This window comes from Macrotis lagotis, chromosome 1, assembly GCF_037893015.1.
Source record: "Macrotis lagotis isolate mMagLag1 chromosome 1, bilby.v1.9.chrom.fasta, whole genome shotgun sequence".
Taxonomy (NCBI): Eukaryota; Metazoa; Chordata; class Mammalia; order Peramelemorphia; family Peramelidae; genus Macrotis; species Macrotis lagotis.
The window spans coordinates 844849028-844870770 of record NC_133658.1 but is presented as its reverse complement, the minus strand read 5'-3'; the positions used below and the strand labels follow the sequence as shown (position 1 = coordinate 844870770).

The 21743-nt window shown below is 37.4% G+C and overlaps 1 protein-coding gene across 1 annotated transcript in view; it reads right to left on the bottom strand.

Annotated features, from left to right (window-relative positions):
* The window catches only part of LOC141508664 (uncharacterized), a 39845-nt gene that overhangs the window by 17182 nt on the left and 920 nt on the right, over positions 1 to 21743 (bottom strand). The window contains exons 1-4 of the mRNA XM_074217484.1: positions 21179 to 21743; positions 17420 to 17503; positions 5448 to 5574; positions 4698 to 4793 (exon numbers count right to left, since the gene is read on the bottom strand). The exon at positions 21179 to 21743 is cut by the window's right edge and continues 920 nt beyond it. Of these exons, the coding sequence (XP_074073585.1) occupies positions 4698 to 4793; positions 5448 to 5574; positions 17420 to 17452 (256 nt within the window). The 5' untranslated portion in view covers positions 17453 to 17503; positions 21179 to 21743. The remainder of the gene's footprint in view (positions 1 to 4697; positions 4794 to 5447; positions 5575 to 17419; positions 17504 to 21178) is intronic.

The following is a 21743-nucleotide window of genomic DNA, read 5'->3' as shown; positions in this document are numbered from 1 at the left end:
CAAAGGGCTTCTTGTCCATATAAATTCTCTGATGTTCAGTAAGATTTCCCTCACTGCTGAAGGGTTTCTCACTTTTATTATACGGAATAGGCTTTTCTCTGCTGTGACTTCTCTTTTGTGCAGTAAGATTTCCACTCCAGCTGAAGATTTTCCTACATTCATGACACTGAAAAGGTTTCTCTCCAGTATGAATTCTCCAATGTGCAGTAAGGTTTCCTCTCCAGCTAAAAGCTCTTCTACATTCATGACACTGAAAAGATTTCTCTTCAGTATAAATTCTCCAATGATGAGTCAAAGTTCCCTTCCAACTGAAGGCTATTCCACATTATTTACATTAATATGATTTACTTTCTCTATGATTTGTTACATGAAGTTGAATAAAATCTATACAGCAGTTTAAAGACTTTCTATATTTAGTAGGTTTACAAAGGCTTTTCTATGAAGAACACTTATGTGTAGTTAGGTCTAAAAACTGAATCTCTGTTGAAATATACTAAATTTACATGGGCTTCTGCCTGTAGAATCTCTCTACTTTGTTGTTGTTGTTGTTATTATTATCATTATTATTATTATTATTGTTATTTGGGGGATTTTGCCCCTATCTGTCTGCTTTGTAACAAAGAGGAATTTGGGACTGAAACTTTTCTGGAATGTATTATATTTGTGCATTCTCAGTTCATTTAAGGTTTTCCTGTGAGTGACTGTTACTTGTTTGAATTGTTGCTCCTGGTTGTACTTCTCCTTTTCTAACCTAGCATCCCACACACCCATGCTTCTTACACTAAGGAATCCCAGGGAACATCTTTCCTTGGATGATATTTCTTTAGAAATGCCATCTTTGAAGTTGACTTCTTGATTTCATACCTATTCTCTTGACTAAAGGAATCTGAAAGAATGAAAAAGTGTGAGTATTACCTGCCCTCTGAGGTGAAGGAAAAGAACTTCCTTTACAGCAGGTCCTAGATTCTATCTCCTCCATCAAGAAGGATGATGATAAGTCTCAAAATTTAATTGGCCAAGCTATGCTTATCTTGGATGGAAAGAAGATTTAATATAATTCTTACTGGTAGATGTCTACAGGAAAAGAGTAGCACTGGAAGACTTGTTTTTAAAAACTGTCACAGGGAGGGGGTAAAGTACAAATATCATTCACAAACTTCTGCTATGCTTGGCTGTGCACTGGGGTTTTTAGGAGGTGATGGATTAACACTACACAGAGGTGGCTAAACAAGTTGGCTTTTTCACACAAGGAAAGACAGGAGCTCTGTTTATAAATGATGTTCAGTAGACCCCAGTTAAGTGCATTGAGCAGGCAATTTCCAACAAATGCTTTTTAAAGAATTATCAGCTCGACTGACATAAGAATGAGGACTCCATTCTAATAATTTGGAAGGCAAGGATTGTTTTCTAATATCTCAGGGTGCTAAAAGAATTTGAAGATACAACTACAGAAAAGTTCATAGAGAAGAGTAAAGAATCTATACATCTGTAGAAGAGTAAAAGATTTGCAGAAGAATAATTTTTGTCTCAATTTGCCCCCAAATAAAGAACTGAAAAATCCTACATTGAATACTACAGGAGACTAAGTTTAATTATATTTTTGGCAAAATTCTGGAATTTATTATTAAAGGGATGGTTACTGAATATCAAAAAAGAGAAGAACTGTTCACAAACATGAAGCATGTTTATCATGTCATCAAGAATACATCACATATGGTTCAACAGGAGGCAAGAAGAATTGCTGATGAAAAAGTGACTGCTTCAGGTTCATGAAACAGAATGGGCAAGCATGTGTCCTCGCAGTCAACCACAAATCAGAGCACAGGCAGGAGAGCATTCAGAGCCTCTCCTAAGACAGGATTCATCATCAAACACAGATGAGGATGAGCTAATGAATGGGAGTTTTGACAGTGATGAGGAATTATATGATGAATAAAAGAAGAATACATCATGTAAGATTAATTTTACTTCTTTGAAGAGCATTAGTAAATTGATACTTCAGTAGAATGTTAGAGATGTAGTTTAGCTAGATTTTTAGCAAAGCAATTGATTTCTCTTTTTTAATAGACTCATAGTCTAACAATCTTAACATGTTTTAGATAGCAGTATGGACAATATGCTTAATAAATAAAACCAGAAGGGATGATGGAATATGGTCAGGATCAAAAAGTTATCGACAGGCTATGACACTGAAGCAAATCTAAGTAAGATTCAATTAAATAGGTCAAAATATCCATTTACGCTAGTTAAAAAGAAAAATCAGCCCTAAGGATTTGACAATCCCATTATACTCTATCTTACTTGGACTACATCTGGAGAATTATCTTCACTTCTAGACTATCCACAAGATAAATGAAAATATAGGAGTAGAGGTTAAGAAATAAATCAAGATATGGAGATTTGGGATTCAACTGTTGAGAGATGTTACTTGAATCCATGGGATCACTGAGGAAGGGAATACAGAAAGACAAGTAAAAGTAAAGTAAAGCCCTGTGGGATTCTCAGCAAAAGATAGTGAGGAACAGTAAGACTGGAAGCAGTGAAAAAGGAAAGAACCAGTTTCAAAGACCACAAAATTGAGAAAAATTTCACAAGTGGTGAAAAGTGTCAAAAAGTTTCAGAAAGTTCAAAGTGATTATGGTTAGAACAGAAAAATAAGTTTTGACAACTGAGAGAATTAAAATTATATCAAGAATGGGAAAGATTTTATAAGATGCCTAGGCAAAAGAGAAGTATAGAGGAAGACTGAAAATAAAAGAGCTAGAATGAAGGATAAAGAGTTCCCCTAAAGAAAGGGACAGGAATCAAAGGTACAAGTAGAAGGATAGGCCTTGTCAAATATTTCAACAAAGGATGAGAGACTAGGTGAAGATTTAGAAGTTTGAGTTATGAAATAATATAGATAAAGGAACTTGGAACAGAAGTCCTCCATTCTCTAAGCAAATCTGCTGAGGCAAAGGGATTCAGGAACAGCATTGAGAGAGAAAAGTAAATGAACAGTCACTGAATGAAGTGAGATAGATAACCCACAAAGGAAAAGTTAAAAAACTTCCTTAAGCAGTATTAAGGGCCTACTAGAGAAGGAAATGGCAAACCTCTCCAGCATCTTTGCCAAAAACATCCCAAATGAGGTCATAAAGAGTTGTGACTGGAAAACAATTGAAGAGCAATAATTGATGAAATTATGCATAAATTTAGTATAAGCATCAAGTTGATATTGTTGTGACCTTTTCCACCAGCATTCCACAGAAGAAGAAGGTAAAAGATGAGGACAAACTGAGGATCAAACTTGAGATAATATGACTGATGACAAAACAAGGGGGAAGGGACTCAAATATAAATGGCAATGTATAGTTGAACTGTTCAAGATGGGGTCACAAATGAAGTTAAGTCAAATGAATTCAAGAGTAGGAGTTAGGGAATGAGATAACAATAAGAATGGAAGTACAAGACACCACAATTAAGACAAAGGAACATTTAGGAAAAGTAAAGTAGAAAGGGCAGAAGAATACATAGAAACCTATAGCCCAAGAGAAAATTCAGTCTTCAATGATATGTAGATAACAAACACTACAAGTTCTACAGTGTATGACTTTGTCATGTAGGATGTCCCATACAGGCGCCAAATGGAGAAATGATTCTCTACAGATAATGAGGTCTCCTAATGCTTTTATTTGTAGTTGATAGGATGGTATTTCAATTATAAGTTCAAAAACATTACAAAGTCTCTTCAGTGATATCCATGACTACTCAAAAGATAATAGCCTAATAATCAATAAGGAACTAGACCAGAGGTAGAAAAATGCCTATTGACCATAATGTACAGCAGTTGAATGGTTAGTCCATAGAAGTATTAAATATCTTAATATCCACATATATATGTATATTATACATACAGTTTCATATAGATATAGATATATACAGATATGTATATAGCAAATAAGGACAATGAATGGGGTCAAAAAGCAAATGAAAGTGGACTGTCATGCTTTCATGACTCCCAAGTTGCTTCCTTATATAAGGGGAAAAAAATCTTTTTCTATCAATTTGGTGGGGAGGGGACTAGGGGACTTTTCTGGCATATTGTGAGTCTTAGAATACCATAGTATCTTAAGAACCAAAGTGATCCAGAAGGCAATGAAAAGATGCATGGTGGAAGAAGTGGCTTAAGTATATCATACTATAAGTGTGTAAATGGAAAAAAGGTTGCCCATGTATAAAAATAAGGGTAGTCCTGAATGCAAAAAAAACAAAGAGGAATATGTTCTATACATTCTCAATAAAAGCAACAACCAAAAAACACATAGAACACAGTTCTGAAGTAGACACAAAAGTAAATGGCAGCTTTTATTCCTATATTTTTAAAGGTGAAAAGTTTTAAAATATGATATAATGAAATTTGCCAAGTATAATTCTTAATCTGTATATTTCCAAAAGTGTGTTTTTGTAGACATTGATTTTAAATTAATAAAACAAAAAAAAAACAGAAATATTTTTTCTAAGACAAGGAAATGTGACAGGGGGATATAGGCATCTGCAAAGTGAAAACATAAGGGAATTCATGTTATATAGCTCTAGATCTTACCCATAAGCCTAAGGCCCTTTGAAGAAGTCTGTCCAAAATTCCAAAGTGGTCGTCCAAGAAAGACAAACTGAGTAGTTGCTTACTCCCTTCTCCATGATCATCAATCACTCACCTCGATGAGTGCTTCTTGAGAATTCTTCCTCTGGCATCCATGGTGCATTTCCTCTCTCCAACTGGGAGATCACATCTGGTTTAGAAACTGGAAGCCCTGCTCATGGGATAGAAGTGGGAAAATGTTGTGAGACAGCCATCTCAGAGAGAAAAGAGTATATATGAGGATAGTATTAAAAATTTCTTGAGGAGGCTAGGTGGCACAGTGGACAGAGCACCAGGAGTCAGGGGTACCTGAGTTCAAATCGGCCTCAGACACTTAATAATTACCTAGCTGTGTGGCCTTGGGCAAGCCACTTAACCTCATTTGTTTTGCAAAAACCTAAAAACACAAAAAAAAAACTTCTGAAGACTTCTCTATTTATTTCTCAGAGAGTATGAGGAGACAGAGTTGCCTGGGATTCAGAAAGAAATTTCATCTTCTCTGTGCCAAGAAACTAGGATCCATTCTGGAAAAATACTACCAGTTGGCCTGGTAAACAGAAAGCAGCTAAGGTGTAACCTCCAAGTAAGTACAGTGAAGTTATTTTTAGTTGTGTGGAGTAAAGCTATTTCACCTAAAGAATAGGAGGAAGAAATTACTCTCTCAACCATAATGGATTTAGATGTCCCACAATCTATACATATTCTTGAAAATTACTAAGTATTTTAATATAAGTAAGCACTTTAGCTACCCAAAAGACTTTGAGGAAGTAAGAATGTAAAAATGCTCCAACTGCCAGGCTCTCCCTCAGAGGAAAGCTATCCTTACCAATGGACACAAGGTTCCCATAGTTCTCCAGCATCACATCCCTATACAAGTCCCTTTGAGAAGGATCCAGTTGCCTCCATTCCTCCCGAGTGAAGTTCACAGCCACATCCTTGAATGTCACTAATTCCTGAAACAACAAACACACTGATTCAGCTAAGAACTATGCCTCATTCATATGGAAACACAGAATTGAAAGGATACCTAGAGCATAGTTCTGACAGCTTTGAAGGGTTTTTAATATTCCATATCAAGTATTTATTAGAGAAAACAGCATTGTATATATCACTTTGTATTATGCACTGTAGTAAGGAATTGTTTTTTTTTTTAATTTTATTTATTTAAGGCAATGGAGTTAAGTGACTGGCCCAAGATTACACAGCTAGGTAACTATTAAGTGTCTGAGGCCGGATTTGAACTCTATCTACTATGCACCCTAGTTGCCCCAGTACTTTTATTTTTAATTTTTAAAGTATTCCTTGATGAGCATAACCAAAAGAAAATTGTATACATTAACAACATTGTGAGTTGATCAACCTTGATGGATGCAATTCCTCTTAGCAGTTTAAAGAGCTAGGACAACCCTGGGAAACCTGTTACAGACAACGCTATCCATATCCAGAAGAAGAAAATTCAAAACAGAATAAAAAAACCTAAAAAATCTGAATGAACTCTACATTCACTTTTTTTCCCCCTACATTCACTTTTTAAAAATTTCTCTTGTTTTTCTTTCCTACCTCATTGTTTTCTTTCTTTTCCCTTAGTCCTAATGCCTCACACAAAAAATGACCAATCTATAAACATGTTAAACACAAATTATATTTGCAATATTCACCACACTGTCCCACTGAGGGGAGGGGGAGTGGGAAGAGAGGGTAGAAGGAAATTTTTTAACTTGTAGATATGCATATGCATGTGGATAAATGTTGAAAAACTTTCATAACAAGTAATTGGACAAATAAAATATCAATTGGGAAAAAAATAAAAAAATAAAGTGTTCCCTGACAAATCAGCTCTCAACACAAAGTTCAAGGAAGTCACATACTTTAATTCTAAACTTCCAAAATCAAATTTGATTCATATTCAATGATGATTTATAATTTATATACAAAGAAATAGTCTTGTACTCTTACAAGCTCAATTCTACTAAAGGGGAAAGAGTATGCATAATAATAAATACAAGAGACAAATAAAGGAAATGTTCAAGAAATATTTGAGGGAGAGGATGGTCATCACCTAGAAGAAACAAGCAAGGTTAAACAAAGGACATAGCATCTAAAATAAACCCTGAAAAGCAGAAATGATAAGGAAGTATATCCCAGAAATATGGAACAGCTAAAGCAAATGGAACAATAGAGCATGAGAAGTCAAGGAAGACAGAGGAGTCTAATCTTACTGAAATGTAGAGTGAGAAAAGGAGAATACTATGAAACTAGGCTAGCTATGTTATACTGGAATTCAGAGCTATCTCTAGGTTAGAATGACAATGGTTTTTTATAAGAATGTCAAATTTAAAGGATACCAACAATTTTCATAGTCATTTATCAGAACAGAAACAACAAAGTTTGGGTTCTAGTTGGGAAGGAAACTAAGTTACAATGGAAAGCTACAATCTGACAGGCCAGGGATAATAAGTTTCTTGAACTCCAACATCAACCTGAAATCGATGTCCCAAAATCTTTGCCTTGTCCCCCATCTATGCTCCTCACCCACACCCGAGGTCATGCTTTGTACAGCTTGCCTTGGGTGTAAAGATTCCTGATTGGAGCTCTAGTGAAGGCAGATTGTGGTTGGCCCCAAATGCCAGGCTAAGAATTTGTACTATATCATGAGGTGAAAGCAATCCTTAAGAATATTTTGGCAGCTATGTGAAACATATACTCTAGAGGGGAAAGTCTATCATAACTTTCCAGGCAGGACATAATGAGGGTCAAACTTTTATCATGGCAATAGGATCAGAGAAATTAAAATATTAGGGAGCTATAGTGGTAGACTTGAGAGCAGATTGAGAGAGGTAATATCAAAATAACTGATGGTTCAAACCTGCATGAAAGGATGCTGGTGTACAGAGACAAGAAGTTTGGGAGTAGATTGATGTGTTCCATTTTGAATATATTAAGTTTGAAATATCAACAAGATAGGGTAAGCTTGGTGGCATAGTGGATAAAGCACCGGCCTGGAGTCAGGAGTACCTGGGTTCAAATCTGGTCTCAGACACTTAATAATTATCTAGCTGTGTGGCCTTGGGCAAGCCACTTAACCCCGTTTGCCTTGCAAAAACCTAAAAGAAAAGAAAAGAAAAGAAAAGAAAAGAAAAGAAAAGAAAAGAAAAGAAAAGAAAAGAAAAGAAAAGAAAAGAAAAGAAAAGAAAAGAAAAGAAAAAGAAATATCAACAAGATATCCAGGAGGAATTGTTACACAACAGTTGGAGAAGTGGGACTGAATTTAAGAAGCATGACTGAGGTTGATGACATACATTTGTGAATCATCACATAAAAAGGGATCCGAGACAGTATAGGGAGAAAAGAGAACAAATTCTAAAACTGCTTTTGGGGACACTATCTTTATGTAATGAAAGATGGGTAAAAAATAAGTAGAGGACAATAAAGAACAGTGGGAGAGGTAGATATAAAACCAATCAATATTTTGGTTACACTAAGTAAATTTGTTTTTTACAAAAATATAAAAAGATTAAAATTAAAACATTGGTATAAAATAATACAAGGATAATACAAAAAAGCAGGAATGACAATAATGGATATATAAAGTGGGTTTCAATCTACAAAAGAATGAAAGAGAATTACATAATGGTGAAAGGAAAAATAACATTTTAAAATTATTTAAATGAAAAAATTTTAAATGTTTTTATTAAGTTAAAGTTCATGAAAGAAAAGTTATACAATAAGAAAGAATAAGAAAAATATAATAATAGTAGAGGAAATCAACACCTTCAATCAATTGTCAAGCATTAAGTGTCTTCTTTATTCTAGGCACAAATACAAAAGTTGTAATAGAGTTCCTGCACCCAAGAACAGTCTGTATTCCATCAGTGGAACATATTAGAAATTTATATAATTAGAACCAAGGTACACAGGTACCCATAAAACAAATACATGTGGACTGGGGGAAAGCAGTGTCAGTGAAGTGTGTGGGGGGGGGGAGCAGGGTGAGAAAACTAGAACAAACGGGGGAATTGTGAAAAAGCTATCAAAGGAGATTTCTATTGATGGTAACCTCAAATTAAGGCTAGCACATCAAGAAGCAGAAGTGAAGAGGACTGATGAGAGATTCAGGGGCAGAAAGATTATGAGCTTCCTGGGTTCTTAATGCAAATGATGCTCCCTGCTGTGGCTATAAGTCAAGGCTGTACTGGACCCTCCTCTACCTTATCTGAATTCCCTTACTCTATGTCCTCAATAGCTGCCACAACACCTAGAAGTGAACACAGCACTCAGATAATGTCTGACAAGAGCACTCTGGTAGGACTTTCACCTCCTTCTTCCTAGAAGCCATCCAATATCTCCATAGCTATTCTACCCTAAAGCTGGTCTAGTTAGTCACATTGCTGATTCATAGTAAGCTTGTAACTACAACCTCAAGATTTTTTTCCACAAAATTCCTGTCTAAATGTGTATCCCTCGCCTTTTACTTGTGACTTCATTTGTAATGCTTCAATACAAGACTATACAACTAGATTAAGTCCAATGTTCTAGACTATAGTTCAAATCCAGCCTCAGACACTTAATTGCCTAGCTGTGTGGCTTTAGGTAAGTCACTTAACCTCATTGCCTTAAATAAAAATAAAATTAAGAAAAAAAATAAAAATAAAGGAAGCTAGGTGGCTCAATGGGTGGAGCACCAGCCCTGGAGTCAGGAGGATCTAAGTTCAAATCTGACCTCAGACACTTAATAATTACCTAGCTGTGTGACTGTGGACAAGTCACTTAACCCCTTGCCTTAAATAAAGTTAATAAAAAAAATAGATTATAGAGATCCTTTTGGATCCTAACTTATCCATTATTTTAGCTATCCATCCCAAGACAGATGTCATCCACAAATCTGATAAGCAAGCCACATCTAAACTATTTTGTGTACTTCTGATCTGACAAGACAGAAAAAAACAAAAATCTCATCTCCAAGGGATGGATAAGGATGTTAAATGTAGGCTATTTGAGACAAAAGATCAATAGATAATCTTGGGGGGGGCATAAAGAGATACACACTACACTAGATTCTTTCAAGTTCACATTAATCCATTAATTACTACTTTTTGAGATCAGTCTCATTGAATTCACATACCGGTATGGTAACGTCTCTCCACATTATTCACAAGGTTAGTCCTAGAGACTTCCTCAACTCTGTGGCTAAAACCTAGGTAAGCCCTGTTCATAGCACTCATAATTATCACCTTCAGGTGAAGAAGGAAGAAAATGAGTTTTGGATTATCTATTGGTCATGAAATAATGCTTGTTCTTTCTAAATACTCATTTCCTTAATAATACAACCTATTATTTTACAAGGAATCAAAGTAAAGATATTTGCCTATGGCTTGGCAACCCTATCCTCCTACTTTTGAAAATTGCGATATACATTCTCTAGTGATACAGTACTTCTGTTAATTTTCATAACTTATTTTAATGTTGCAACATCATTTTCATTATTCTTTTATTAATTTTGCTTATTTATTTTTAAATATGTTAATTTTTATTTTTGTACAAATGATGGGTTTTTATACATTACTAAAATATTCCTAAGAGTAAACATAATTATCCCTTCCCCCCAAAAAAATATAGACCCTCATGAGCAATAAAGAAAAAAATTAAAATTAAAAAAATAACAATAATAATAACAGGGGAAGCTAAACAGTGCAGTGGTCAGAGCACCGGCCCCAGAGTCAAGCCCAAGCCCAAATCCGGCCCCAGACACCCAACAATCACCCAAATGCATGACCCTGGGCAAGCCACCCCAACCCCACTGCCCTACAAAAACCACAAAAAAACACAAATAATAATGATAATAACTATAGGGGCAGCTAGGTGGTGCAGTGGACAGAGCACCAGCCCTGGGGCCCAAAGCACCCAGGCTCAAATCTGGCCTCAAACACCCAATAATCACCCAGCTGTGCAGCCCTGGACAAGCCACTTAACCCCATTTGCCCTGTAAACACCCCCCAAAAAAATAGTAATAATAAATGTGCTTTAGTCTGTGTTCCAATACCAACAGTTCTGTCGCGAGTGGATCACATTCTTTATGATAAGTCCATCACAAAAGATACTTCAATATTTTTCCACTGTTGCCATTGGTGATCACAATTCCCTCCATTCATACCTCCCCACTACCATATACTACATTTTCTCTCTCCTTTCACTCTGTCCCTCTTCTTAAGAGTGCTGTAGGGTAGCTCTACAGAAGCCTGATCACCAGCCCTGGAGCCAAGAGGCCCCCCAGTCCACATACCACCCCTAAGGCCCAGCAACCACCTGAGCCTGTGGTCCCAGACAGGCCATCCAATCCCATCCCCTTGCAAGAAGTAAAAAAAATGTGTTATATCTGACCACTCTCCACCGTGGTCTACCTTCTCCTACGTTACTCATATCCCCCCCTTCTTCCCATCCCCCGTTTCTCCTTTTTACTCTAGATGTCTCTACTCCATTGAGTATATATGCTGTTTCCTCTCCGAGCCACCTCTGATGAAAGCAAATATTCCCTCATTCCCCCTCACCTTCCCCGCTTCTATATCATTGCAGTAGTTCATTGTAATAAAAAAATCTTATTATCTGAAATATCTTAGCCTATTCCACCTCTCCTTTCTCTTACTCCCATTATATTTCCCTTTTAGCCATTAACTCCATTTTTACAAAATATCTTCAAATTCAGCTCTCTTCCTGTGCTTCATCCATAAAATCTCCTTCTACCTAATCTATCAAATGAGAAGTTTCTTATGAGTATTATCAGTATCATTTTTCTATGCAAGAATACATATAGTTTGTCAACATTAAGTCCCTCATATTTTTACCCTTCTCCACTCTCTATGCTTCACCTGAGTCCTGTATTTGAAGATCAAACTTTCTGTTCAGCTCTGGCCATTTTAACAGAAACATTTGAAATTCCCCTAGTTCATTGAAAGTCCATCTTTTCCCCTAGAAGAGGATGTTCAGTTTTGCTGGGGAGTTGATTCTCAGTTGCATTCTGAGCTCTTTTGCCTTCGGGAATATTATATTCCAAACCCTATGAACCCTTAATGTAGTTGCTGCTAAGTCCTGTGTGATCCTGACTGCAGCTCCACGATATTTGAGTTGTGTCCTTCTGGCTGCTTCTAATATTTTCTTTTTGACTTCGGAGTTCTGGAACTTGGCTATAATATTCCTGGGGGTTGGTTTTTTGGATCTCTTTCCGGGGAAGATCGGTGGATTCTCTCAATTTCTATTTTGCCCTTTGCTTCTAGGATATCTGGACAATTTTCCTGTAGTTCTTTAAAAAAGATGTCAAGGCTCTTTTCATGATCATGACTTTCAGGTATCCCAATAATTTTTAAATCATTTTTTCCTGAATCTGTTTTCCAGATCAGTTGTTTTTTCAATGAGATGTTTCACATCTTCTAATTGTTCCTTCTTTTGGTTTTGAAGTATTGTGCCTTGACTTCTCATAAAGTCAGCAGCTTCCTTTAGTTCCATTCTACTTCTGAAGGATTTGTTTTCCTCAGAGAGCTTCCTTATCTCTTTTTCCATCTGGCCAATTCTGCTTTTTAAAGCATTCTTCTCCTCAAAACTTTTTGAACAGTTTTATTCATTTGAACTACGCTGGTTTTTAACATGTTATTTTCTTCAGCAGTTTTTTGGATCTCCTTGACTAAGCTGCTGACTTCTTTTTCATGTTTCTCCTGTATCTCATTTCTTTTCCCACTTCCTCACTTGCTTTTCAAAATCTTTTTTGAGTTCTGTCATAGCCCGAGCCCAGTTTCTGTTTTTCTTGCAGTCTTTAGATGCAGGAGCTTGTAATACTTCGTCTTCAGATTGAGCATTTTGATCCTTCTTGGGATCATAGATAATGTATTTCTCAATGGTGTTCCTCTTTTTTGTTTACTCATTTCCCCAGCCTGAGCCTGGTCTTGGGGTACTTCCTAAGCTTTTGAGTATTATTGGGACACAACCCCCAACAAGGATCTCAGTGGGTGAAGCTCTTGTCTTCCCTGCTGGTCTGTGAATGACCACAAGTGCACCCCTCTGCCAAGAGGCTGAGGTGGGGGGGGGGGATCTATAGGGGGCCTAAACTAGATCTGAATGTGGTCAGAGTCCCAGAGTCCTGCTCCAGGTACAGAGGACAAATCTCAGAAGTCTCTCTCCACTCCCTTCCCTTTGGTAAGCTGAGCACTCAAGGCTTAGTTGCCTGGGGGATCCTGCTTACGGCTCTGTCTGCCTCCATTTCTAGATTTGGGTTGCTTGCTGAGTGTCCTGAGGGATGGATTTCACATGCTTGCTCTGGCCAGAGGTCCCCCAGTTGATCTTCCAAGTTGTACCCGGTGCCCCCAGGGTGTAGGTCAGGAAACTGCCCCCGCTGGCATGAGCCACTTGAGTTGCAGCTCCCAGGCTCCCTGAGGCTGCCTCCAGGAGGCTGAAGTTCCTTCACTCTGGTGGGTAGCCCTCTAACCCCATGGAGTGGAGCCTTTCCATTATTTTCCAGGTTACCTTGGGCTGGAGAATTGCCTCACTGGATCCCTCTGTGGGTTTTGTCTCTCGAAAATTTAGTTAATCGTTATTTTATGAGTTTTGAAATATTATAAAGAGAGAGTACCTAAGAGAGGCTCTTCTCCTGATGCCATCTTGGCTCTACCCCCAGTTTTCAGAACTTTTTAAAGATCATTAATGAATGCTCAGAAATCACATCTGCTAATGCAGTCAGAGCAATAAGTAGTAGTTCATATGGTTCATATGAAAACTCTCTGAAAGTTGGGTGCTCTTACTAGCTTCTCACTTATCTAGAGTCTCAAAGCAGCAAGTCTATATATGCCAGCTACTAAATTAAGTACTGAGGATTAAAAAAAAGGCAATCCCTACTACGTCATTGCTGCTTTTGTTCAGATTGGTCCAATTCTTCATAATCTCATTTTGGGGTTTTCTTGACAAAGATAATGGAGTGGATTTCCATAGCCTTCTCCAGCTCTTATATCTAAGGAACTGAGGCAGAGTTAAGTGACATGCCAAGGCTCACAAACCTAGAAGTTTCTGAGTCTAGATTTGAACTCATGATTTGAAATTCCTGATTCCAAGCCTAGTGCTCTATGCCACCTAGCTACCAAATTCCTACTCTGAAGAAGCTCAAAATCTACAGCTACAGAAACTATGCATAAACATGATATATTACTGAATAACTTGGTGGTAATCTCAAAGGAAAGGCAGCAGAGATAAAGGGGGAAAGGTTTCTTGCAGAAGGAGGAGTTTAGCTGAGATGAAGTAAGATAAAGAAGAGAGAAGGCCAGATGAAGAGGGACAGCATGGAGAAAAGCTAGTGAAAACACAATCAGAAGTTGGAAAGTAAGGAACAATAAGAAAGCTGGTGTCACTGGATTACAGAGTATGTGGAGGGGAGTGAAGTATAAGAAGACTGGAAAGGTAGGAAGTACCAATGGAGTTTACACAACAGGAGGGTGATATGGTCAGCTTTTTGCTTTATGAAGAACTTTTGATAGCTGGCTGAAGGAAGGCTGGAATGGGGAGAGAATTGAGACAAAGAAACCAATAGCAAACTATTACAAAAGTCCAGGTATGAAGTGATGAGAGCCTACCCAGGATGATGTCTGTGTATGGAGAAGGGGTCATATATGACAGAAGTAACAGGTATCAGTGACAGGACTTAAGAACAGACTGGATCTAGTGATGTGAAAGTGAGTGAGAATTCCAGGCTGACATCTAAGTTATAAAGACAAAAACAAGAATGCAAGTCTGAATGACCTCAACAGTAAAGAACCTAAATTAAAACATGGCCTCAGATACTCACTAGTGGGGTGACACTGGGGAAATCACTTAACCTCTGTTGGTATCAGTTTCCTTATCCTTGGAGATAATAAAAGCATCCACCACCCAGGGATAGAGAGAAGACCAAAAGAGATTAACTGTAATGTGCTTACCCACATTGCTTGGCTATATAAATGCTAACTATTTCTATTATTATAGAAGCTAGGAAGAAAGGTAGGTGTGAGGGGGAAGAGAAGGAGTTCAGTTTGTGGAGTTCAGGACTTCTGTAGGCTGTCCAATTGTCCCAGAGGCAATTTGAAGTATAAGACAATACTTCTAGAGAGAAGTTAGGGTGAAATAAACTGACCTAAGCACCATGTACACAATTTCCCAGTAACCACTTTAGCTTTTTTTCACAACCTGATCTTCCAGGGAGAAGTATTTGCACCAGGTCTTAAATGTGGTACAACCCTCATGGGTTGTCAACTCAGCTAACAATAAAGGATCCTTATGATTCAGGATATAGTTCAAGATTCAAGAAGAAATCCCTACCAATGTACAAGTTTTTGAAACTAACAGCTTCCTGATATATTCTAGGTGTCAAAAGCACCAGCCAGTGACAAATAGTAACAGACCTACCTCCATTCTTTGGCCTTAATAGCAAAAGCTAGTGGCTAAACTTTTACCTTCCCTTGAGATGTTTAAGAAGAAAAAAGAAAAGGAAAAAACCAAATATCAGGCAGGCGAATCTCCAGCACTGAGTAAAAAGAAACTCTCAGAGACTTAAACTTAAAGGAATTTAAAAGCTGAGATAGATCTGAGAACTCCATTAGTCTATTAGAATGAAGGTCTGTAGACCACCCTTCATGTAATTTAAGATCACACAAGCTTTCTTGGTTGTAAAATAATACTATGGTATCACCTGGAGTTTTCAATCCTCTTACAAACCCCAGGCCCTTTTCAAATAGTTGTTCAACCACACCTCCCTCTCCTTTTATTTCTGAAGCTGGTTTTTGGAGAATTAACATTTATGGCTTATCTTATTGCAAAGAAAACATTACTTTGTTGTTGTTGCTAAGTTGTTTCAGTTGTGTCTGACTCTATGTGACTCCATTTGGGGTTTTTTGACAAAGACACAGGAGTGGCTTCCCATTTCCTTCTCCAGATCATTTTACAAGGAGGTAAACAGGGTCTAGTGACTTGCCCACTCACACAACTAATAGAGCCAAGTCCCTCAGGCCAAATTTTCCAGATTTGAATTCATTGCAGTAAGTTCCTGATTTCAGGTCTAGCACTCCATCTACTGCACCACCACCCCCTGCCTCCCAGGACATCATCATAGCCTATCATGATTTAAAAACAAATGTAAATAGTCATCTACAAATCTGCCAATCATTCCTTCTATACCTCTGTCCAAGACAATTATACAAAGTTAACAGCAGGGGGCCAAATGATCTTAACAAACAATCCCCACTGGAAACCTTCCTGGCTGCCATGGAAGCCTTAATGATGATCTTCTGGTGTCCAACTCTTCAATTTCTTTCTAGTCCACCTAACAAGGTTATCATTAAGGCAAATTTCTACACCTTCTTTTCCCAAAAATAACAAGAGGAACTCATTTCAATACTCTTGCCCTGTTCATAGAGTTAAACTACATATACCATTTCCCTCATTTGCCAGTCAAGAAACTGTTAAAAAGCAAATAAGGTTAGCATGTATAATTTTTCTTAGTGAAATCATTCTGGTCATCATTTCCCTTTCACTGATCATCTTTTAACACAATACTGGAAACTTGCCAGGAAAAAGAAGTCAAGCTCATAGACTACATTTCTCCTTTACTGAAAATTGAGGGGGCTGGGAGGGGGCTATCATTCTTCAAAGCTGAGAAGAATTTTACTTCTTTACTTCTTTCTTTTACTTTGTTTAACAAAACTTTTATTTTTTTTTTACAATAACATGCAAGGATAGTTTTCATCATTCATCCTTTTGCAATCTTTTGGGCTTCACATTTTTTCTGCCAACCTCCCCTCCATCCCCCCTCCCCAAGGAAGTGAATAATCTGATATAGGTTGTCATGTTTTTCAAAGATCAGAGGTGAAGCAAGTTGCTGGGTCACACGGTTAATAAATATCATTAAGTAAAGTTTGAACCAAGTCTTCCTGACTCCAGATCCAGCACTCTGGACACTGTACTATACTAGATCACATGGGTACTAAGTGACAAAAGAATCATAGTGGGTTGAGTTGGGCCCAAGGAGCTGGAGCTAGAGAACAGCTTGGGAAATTTAAGAGTTTAGTTTAGTCTTTGGTGAGACAGAAGAAAAAAGGTAGATAGGGAACAGTTAATTAAGCTCTCTGAGTTCAGAGAACAAAGAAGGTCAGAAAACATAGTACCTTGAATCTATGACTTGGAATAATTTAAGGATTAAAAAATGGTCATAATAAGTAAAAGCCCTGAGGTAAGGTAAAATGAAACCATTTCAAGTGAAATAAGTAGAGACCAGGTTTTCATCTGGGCCAAGGTCCAGAGTTAGAGTCTTCAAGGAACCTATAGAATAATATATGATTTCTTTGTAAAGGTTTTTTAAAAAGGAGAATGCAGTAGAGTAAAAAATTGTTGCTCTGGGCATTCTAGTACAGTGAAAAAGAGCAGAGAATCTGGGTTGACAACTCATTTCAAAAAGTTCCTTCCTATGTTAAACCAGGCAAGTCACCTAAACAACTTGGGAACTCTAACATGAGGAGGTTGGACTAGATGGTCACATCTAAATGGTCTTTTCAAGCTCTAGATCCAAGATCTTATGATCAGTGCCTTTTGGACACTCCAAAAGAAAAGGTGTGTCAGTCTGCTGCACATGTATAATCTACATCAAACTGCCTTCTCAAGGAGAGGTAAAGGGACAGAGAGAAAATGGATGCCAAATATTGTTATTATATATAATTGGGGGGAAAATAAAATATAAAAATAATGAAAAGTGTCAATATTCTGATAAATAAGATGGTATTGGGAGGAAAACAGACTCACCTGGGATCTAGTTGAAAGTAGAACGGAAGTCATTTCTAGCTCTTTCTTTTCCTCCTCTGATTTATCTTAGGGAAAGGAAGAGTTCTGAGACAGCAGAGATAGGAGAGAACAAAAACATTATGAAAGAATCCAAATTTGCCTTTTAACTCCCAAACTCATTAGAATGATATTTTCTAAACTCAGAGAGAAATAATCTAAATGGTCTCTAGAGCAAGTGGCCAAATATTAGCCAGGAACCTCCATCTTTCTTATGATCAATGACAAGAGGATCAGAAACATTCATATTAGAGAAACTAAAGATGTTCCAATGTTCCTAATGGACATCAAAGGACAGAGTCCAGATCTAGAATTAGGATTTAGAGAATAAATAAACACCTGTGTATGAGATGAAGCCTCCTCAAAGGGGTTGATAGTATTATTACTGTTATTATTATTATTATTATTATTATTGTTGTTGTTGTTGTTGTTGTTGTTGTTTTTATCATTATTGTTATCCCATTGGAATGAACTCTTCTACAAAACACCAGCAGCTAGCTAAGCTTACAAAAAACATATTTTGTATTGTTATGCGCTCCACCCTCCCCTGCCTAGATCTTGTTTGTAAGCACATGAAATTACCTTTTGTTATTTTCTTTTTTGTTCTTGTTGCTGGGGAAGATTTCTGTGAATAGATTGTGCATGCTGAAGCCAGTCTACAGGTTAAGGGGAAGGGGGCTAAGAAGGAGGAGTTTGTGTTAGAACATAAATAAACCTAACTTCCTGTACCCCCTCTCGTACTCCCTGGCTGGTTCAACTAGTGTGATGAAGAGGGCACCACCTTCTCATGAGAATGCAATAATTTCCTTTCTGCTTTCAAGATATCTGTTTTGATTTTTGAGTAGTGATTTCTGTAACATACACCTGCGTCCCTATGGGTTCTATGAAATTGTTTGCCACTCAAACTAGAGGTGAAGATGAAAGAAAATAGCATCATGAAACAGGTAGTCCTGCTGGACAACCAAATGTGATGTTGACACTTCCAGATCCACTGGTGAATAATAGTTGCTGGAGGAGGTTCAAGATATTGTGAAAAAGAAAGCAAATGATATTACAACTGAGAACAAATGATAACTCTAGGACCTCCAGTGTATCTGAATGACAATATAAAAATCTGCCTTAGCTACTTTGGAAGAGCATGCTCTAGTCTTTAAGGAATAGGTCAAGAAAAAAGTTTGATTGTTCTGGATCAGGGAAAGGAGTAAAATCGAGGCAAGAAGTTGGAAAATTTGCACTGTGTTAATGTATTAAGTGTCTCACCGCTAACAAGAATATACAGCTTTGTCATAAGACACTAAACAAAGTTATTTGATTTATCTGAACCTCAATTTTCACATCTGCACAAAAAAAAAGATGATATTTGCTTTGCTTCATAAGCTCTTATGAAAACCAAGTCAAAATATATATGAAAGCATCAGTGAAAATAATACTTATTTAAGGGGGGAATAGCAAATTTACATGGATTTACAAAGGAGTGTCTATGCTATTTCTCAAGGTACAAACATTTAAAAAGTGATGTTTTCTTCACCCTGGCTTCTGCATATGGCTTTACAAACAAAACTAGAAGCTGAAAATTGGGCTGGAGGATGCAATCTAGCCCCTACTGTGGCTAGGAACATTTTAAATTCCTGAGCTCCCTAAACTACATACCAGAAAGACTTTCCTTTCTTTTGTCCCTAGGACAGGACCAGACCTATGATTTCTGTGGGATCTCTCAGGGGAGGAACCCCTTTATTTGTACAGGTAAGTATCTGCTCTGTAACTTACTGTCCTGGAGAATTTCCCTGGGTGACCCAAGGTTCCAGTCAGTGGACACAAGATTCAAACAGAAGTCTTTCTAGCTCTAAAGACTACTCTCTATCTACCAGGATTCCTATTATAACACTAAAGCAGAATGAATAGCCTATTTAGAGACCTAGAGATAGAAGACAAAAGGAAAAATTCATATTCTTTAAGTCCATGGGAAGTTTTCCTTGGGGCCTGAAGACTGTGTGGCAGGAACAGACAGCATTAAGGAATCCACTGCCATCTATACCATTTCAAGGCTCACCCCTGCTGGGAGTAAATTAATTAGGTAAATTAATAAGATGAATTTTTCCTACCAACCTAAAACCTACAACATAGGACAAGAAAACATAATTCGATATATATATGGAGTTTAAGGATATATATTCACTGATTATACTGTGGCAACTCTGTATGAACTAATATAAGTTTGTCATGGTGAGTTGTTTGGAGAGATGATCTGACTGGAGGATACATGGCCATCCATCTATTGTGAAGACACTTGTTTTGTATTATAGATACAGCACTCTAAATTAGCAAACCCCTTCAGTAGAAGATTGGGCATGAGGGGAACTATTTCTGATGCTATTCAAAGGCCTCCGGTTGGATATTAACCAACAAAATCAAAGCAATTCAGTTCTCTAAGGAATTAATATACCTACTTCTAGCACAGGCATCAAAGGGGATTTTATACATTGTAAAAACCATAAAAGTAGCCATCACATCAGGTTAGATATGACCCTTTTTGTTTCTTCAAGATCTTCAAAACAACTAATTAATCAGCTGCTCTGTATTAGTAGAGAGCAAGGTCCAATAAATCCAGCCAAATCACTGCTATATCACCATTCCATCAGTCTCTTATGAGATTTAAGTTTTATCTGCTTCCTGAATTTCTCTATCTCCTTTTTCTATTCAAGGGTCATGTAATAGATTCCAATTACAGTATCACCTTTTTCTTTCTTTCTTTTTTTTTTAAGTTTTTGCAAGGCAATGGGGTTAAGTGGCTTGCCCAAGGCCACACGGCTAGGTAATTTTTAAGTGTTTGAGACGGGATTTGAACCCAGGTACTCCTGACTCCAGGGCCGGTGCTTTATCCACTGCGTCACCTAGCCGCCCCTACAATGTCACTTTTGCTTCTGATTATGTTGATCTTCACTGAAATAATTTCCTCATTTTAACTGATAGATTTTCTCAAGGTGGATTTTGCTTTAATAACAAAGTTATTCTGAAAAGTTGTGACTATAGATCACATTTCATGGAGAAAAGACAGGGATTTCAGTAGACTGTAAATTTAACAGTAGACACAGGCAGGTTTTTTCACTACTTCCACTTGGCATTTAATGCCCTTCCTTTCTCTTTTGGGATAACAAGCTTTTGTTTTCTTTTTTATCTTTCGCTTTTGCTTTGGGTTTTAGAGTTCCTTTTTTTTTTTTAAAGATTTTTGCAAAGCAAATAAATGGGTTAAGTGGCTTGCCCAAGGCCGCACAGCCAGCCAATTATTAAGTGTCTGAGGCCACATTTGAACTCAGGTACTCCTGACTCCAGGGTCAATGCTCTATCCATAGTGCCATCTAGCTGCCCCATAGACTTCCTTCTTTTAAAAGAAAGAAAAACCATAAACTCATCTGAGCTTAAGGAAAAAAAAAAAAAGAATGCTTTCACAACTTGGGCAGCACTGGAAGACCAGTGAGATAGTAGAAAGGAAACTGGACCATCTCAGAACCTAGATAGCATCAGCAGATTTGAGAAAGACAAACATTTGCAGTTTGTTTGGAAGGGGATGGAGAAGTGGAAGGAAAAGGAAATAGAATATGAATAACAGAGTCAGGGTTAATACACACAGACCACACTCCATCACAGGTCTTTGTCATACAGTAGAGAGATATTGTTCCCCCTCCCCCTAACACAACTCCCTTCAAACACTTCTGTATGTCTTACCTTTCAATTCAAGCACTACAGAGAAGTCCTCTGTCATTCCCTCCTTGCTGTTCAGGCTTTAGCAAAGTTCGGCCTCTCCAAGCAGGATAAGTAGTAATTACTCTATCACAAGTAGTCCAGGATCTGTTCCTTCATCTCAGTCTCTGCCCTGAAGTTCTGGTCAAAGGTCTCAGGTCACATATTTCTACTAAGATAGATTTTTGCTCTCCAGGGTTGTGCTGTACCAACATCATGTTTCAACAAATCAATCATCTGGGATCAAAAAATCAGATTATTTTAACTGGAGCCTTTATCCTATAGCTCAAATCAGTGTTCCCAGCAAAAAAACAAATCTCGCATAGTTCTTGAAAGGCTTGCAGATCTTCAGCTAATATTAATGAATGAAAATTCCAAAACCTCTCAATATAATTAACTTGAAGGATTTTTGATTTCATTGGGTTAGCACTCACTACAAAATTCAGGTGAGCCTCCCTCCTAAGCTTTATCCAAACTTATTGTATTCTTAACATTCTGTAGTAAAGACATGGAAGAAGAAAGAAAAACGACCAGGTGGAAAGAGAGATCA